Below are 2500 nucleotides of genomic sequence, written 5' to 3' on the forward strand. Positions count from 1 at the left end.
AGAAACCTGTCTGGATCACGTGCAGCAGAGGTTCCCCACCGACACGCGGGACGTAGCAGCTGTCTGCAGGAAGCTAGCTGAGAGAGGGAGACAGGTACTGTCTGTCTGTCTGTCTGTCTGTCTGTCTGTCTGTCTGTCTGTCTGTCTGTCTGTCTGTCTGTCTGTCTGCAGGAAGCTAGCTGAGAGAGGGAGACAGGTACTGTCTGTCTGTCTGTCTGTCTGTCTGTCTGTCTGTCTGTCTGTCTGCAGGAAGCTAGCTGAGAGAGGGAGACAGGTACTGTCTGTCTGTCTGTCTGTCTGTCTGTCTGTCTGTCTGTCTGTCTGCAGGAAGCTAGCTGAGAGAGGGAGACAGGTACTGTCTGTCTGTCTGTCTGTCTGTCTGTCTGTCTGTCTGTCTGCAGGAAGCTAGCTGAGAGAGGGAGACAGGTAGGCCCTTTCCCAAATGACTCCCTATGCACTCCCACTCCGTGAGCGAGTGTGACTTGCTGTGGAGTCACCCTCGCGGCTGTGAAGTGCCACTCGATCATTAAGGGCGAGGGTATAACAACGGCGCGGCTTTGGCAAGCCCTCGCCTCTGTCAGACGGAAACAGGAAGAAACCTGGAGACACTAGTTAACTGTTAAGTCTTTATTTCTCACCCTAAAATAAAATTCCACCACATTTATATTTGACCTGAAACACTCTTTACATTCATATATAGGCTACGCATGTAAGAGTAAAATGTAGTATTGAATAAAAACAAACTCACTCCCATGATTTTTTGGCTGCATCATTTATTTGTTGTTAAACATTTTGTAACTGCATATTCTTAATTTTACCAGCTCAGTCTGTAGTGGAGAAAACGGGTGGGTGTTTGATCCGCTGTTTAATTATCCTTTTAGTTTACATGCGCAGCAGCATACAAAACCAGGGAAAAGAACAATAGTCTGCTAAAGCATGTATTCCACTTGTCATGATCTGCCATTACGACCGGCGAATCGCGGCAGTTAATTAGCGTGCATAAATTATAATGCACTGCAAGGGTGGTCATAAATAATAAAAGTCATGCACTCCAGCTGACTGACGTCACCGCCGCTATTACTACCCCTCATCGGCTGTAACAGAAACACAAATCTTACTAACAATTTAAGGAAATAATAATCACTGTCCCTTATTAACTTGTGGGCATTTTCTTCATCTGCTTCGTTTTATCTTTTATCCACGGTCCTGAAAATACATTAACGGTAGACAAGTGGCATAATCAAATCAACAAGTGTAAAACAACATGTTAATTCCGATATTGTAGGCTACCCTCCGGTTCCGTCATTTAGGGCTATGCATAAAAATAAACAATCAAATGTCTGTTTGAGGTAAGAGAACGTTTCATTTATAATTCGGGAAACAAACTCCATGGAACTCTCATTTGTAGGTTTGGCTCCTCCATTCCGGACTTAATTGATTGGCGGACACCTGTGTCAAACGTAGGGCTAAGCCACTATCGATGCAGACTCGGTGATCGAGGGCTTTATAACCCACTCACACTCGAGGCTCTGTGGTTTGGGACGACACTCAATATGGCGGGCCCTCCTCGCGAACGCGCAAACGGAGGGATAGTGGATAGGGATAGGGTGTAGGGGGTGGATCTAGATTGGGCCGTACTGTCTGTCTGTCTGTCTGTCTGCAGGAAGTTAGCTGAGAGAGGGAAATGTGTGTGTGTGTCTGTGTGTGTCTGTGTGCTTTCACATTCATCTATGTATACCCAGTATAACAGCTGTTATCCTGTTGTGATGTTGCTCCATGTCTTACTTACTGATCCTAGTTGATCCTTTGCTCTTACTGCACCGTGGGACAGAGAGAAACCGATTGTGGATTCCTCTGTCTGTCTGGAACTACTGTCTGTCTCACTCTCTACCTGTGTGTGTGTGTGTGTGTGTGTGTGTGTGTGTGTCTGTGTGTGTCTGTGTGTGTGTGTGTGTGTGTGTGTGTGTGTGTGTGTGTGTGTGTGTGTGTGTGTGTGTGTGTTCCAGGACCCCTCCATCAGAGGAATCTTCCATTTCTCAGCTGAAGAACAGATGACTAAATATGAGATGGCTCTGTGTATCGCTGACACCTTCAACCTGCCAGCCAGCCACATCAGCCCTGTAAGTATCTGTCTGTCTATCTATCTATCTATCTATCTATCTATCTATCTATCTATCTATCTATCTATCTATCTATCTATCTATCTATCTATCTATCTATCTATCTATCTATCTATCTATCTATCTATCTATCTATCTATCTATCTATCTATCTATCTATCTATCTATCTATCTATCCATCCATCCATCCATCCATCCATCCATCCATCCATCCATCCATCCATCCATCCATCCATCCATCCATCCATCCATCCATCCATCCATCCATCCATCCATCCATCCATCCATCCATCCATCCATCCATCCATCCATCCATCCATCCATCCATCCATCCATCCATCCATCCATCCATCCATCCATCCATCCATCCATCCATCCAT

General features: G+C 45.3%; 1 protein-coding gene across 4 annotated transcripts in view; it reads left to right on the plus strand.

The window, feature by feature from the left end:
* The window catches only part of mat2b (methionine adenosyltransferase 2 non-catalytic beta subunit methionine), a 16945-nt gene that overhangs the window by 9864 nt on the left and 4581 nt on the right, over positions 1–2500 (plus strand). For all 4 annotated transcript variants that reach the window (XM_080040694.1, XM_080040695.1, XM_080040697.1 and 1 more), the window contains 2 exons: positions 1–94; positions 2007–2120. The exon at positions 1–94 is cut by the window's left edge and continues 97 nt beyond it. In XM_080040694.1, the coding sequence (XP_079896820.1) occupies positions 1–94; positions 2007–2120 (208 nt within the window). The remainder of the gene's footprint in view (positions 95–2006; positions 2121–2500) is intronic.

Source organism: Ammodytes marinus (genome assembly GCF_949987685.1).
Source record: "Ammodytes marinus genome assembly, chromosome: 14".
Taxonomy (NCBI): Eukaryota; Metazoa; Chordata; class Actinopteri; order Uranoscopiformes; family Ammodytidae; genus Ammodytes; species Ammodytes marinus.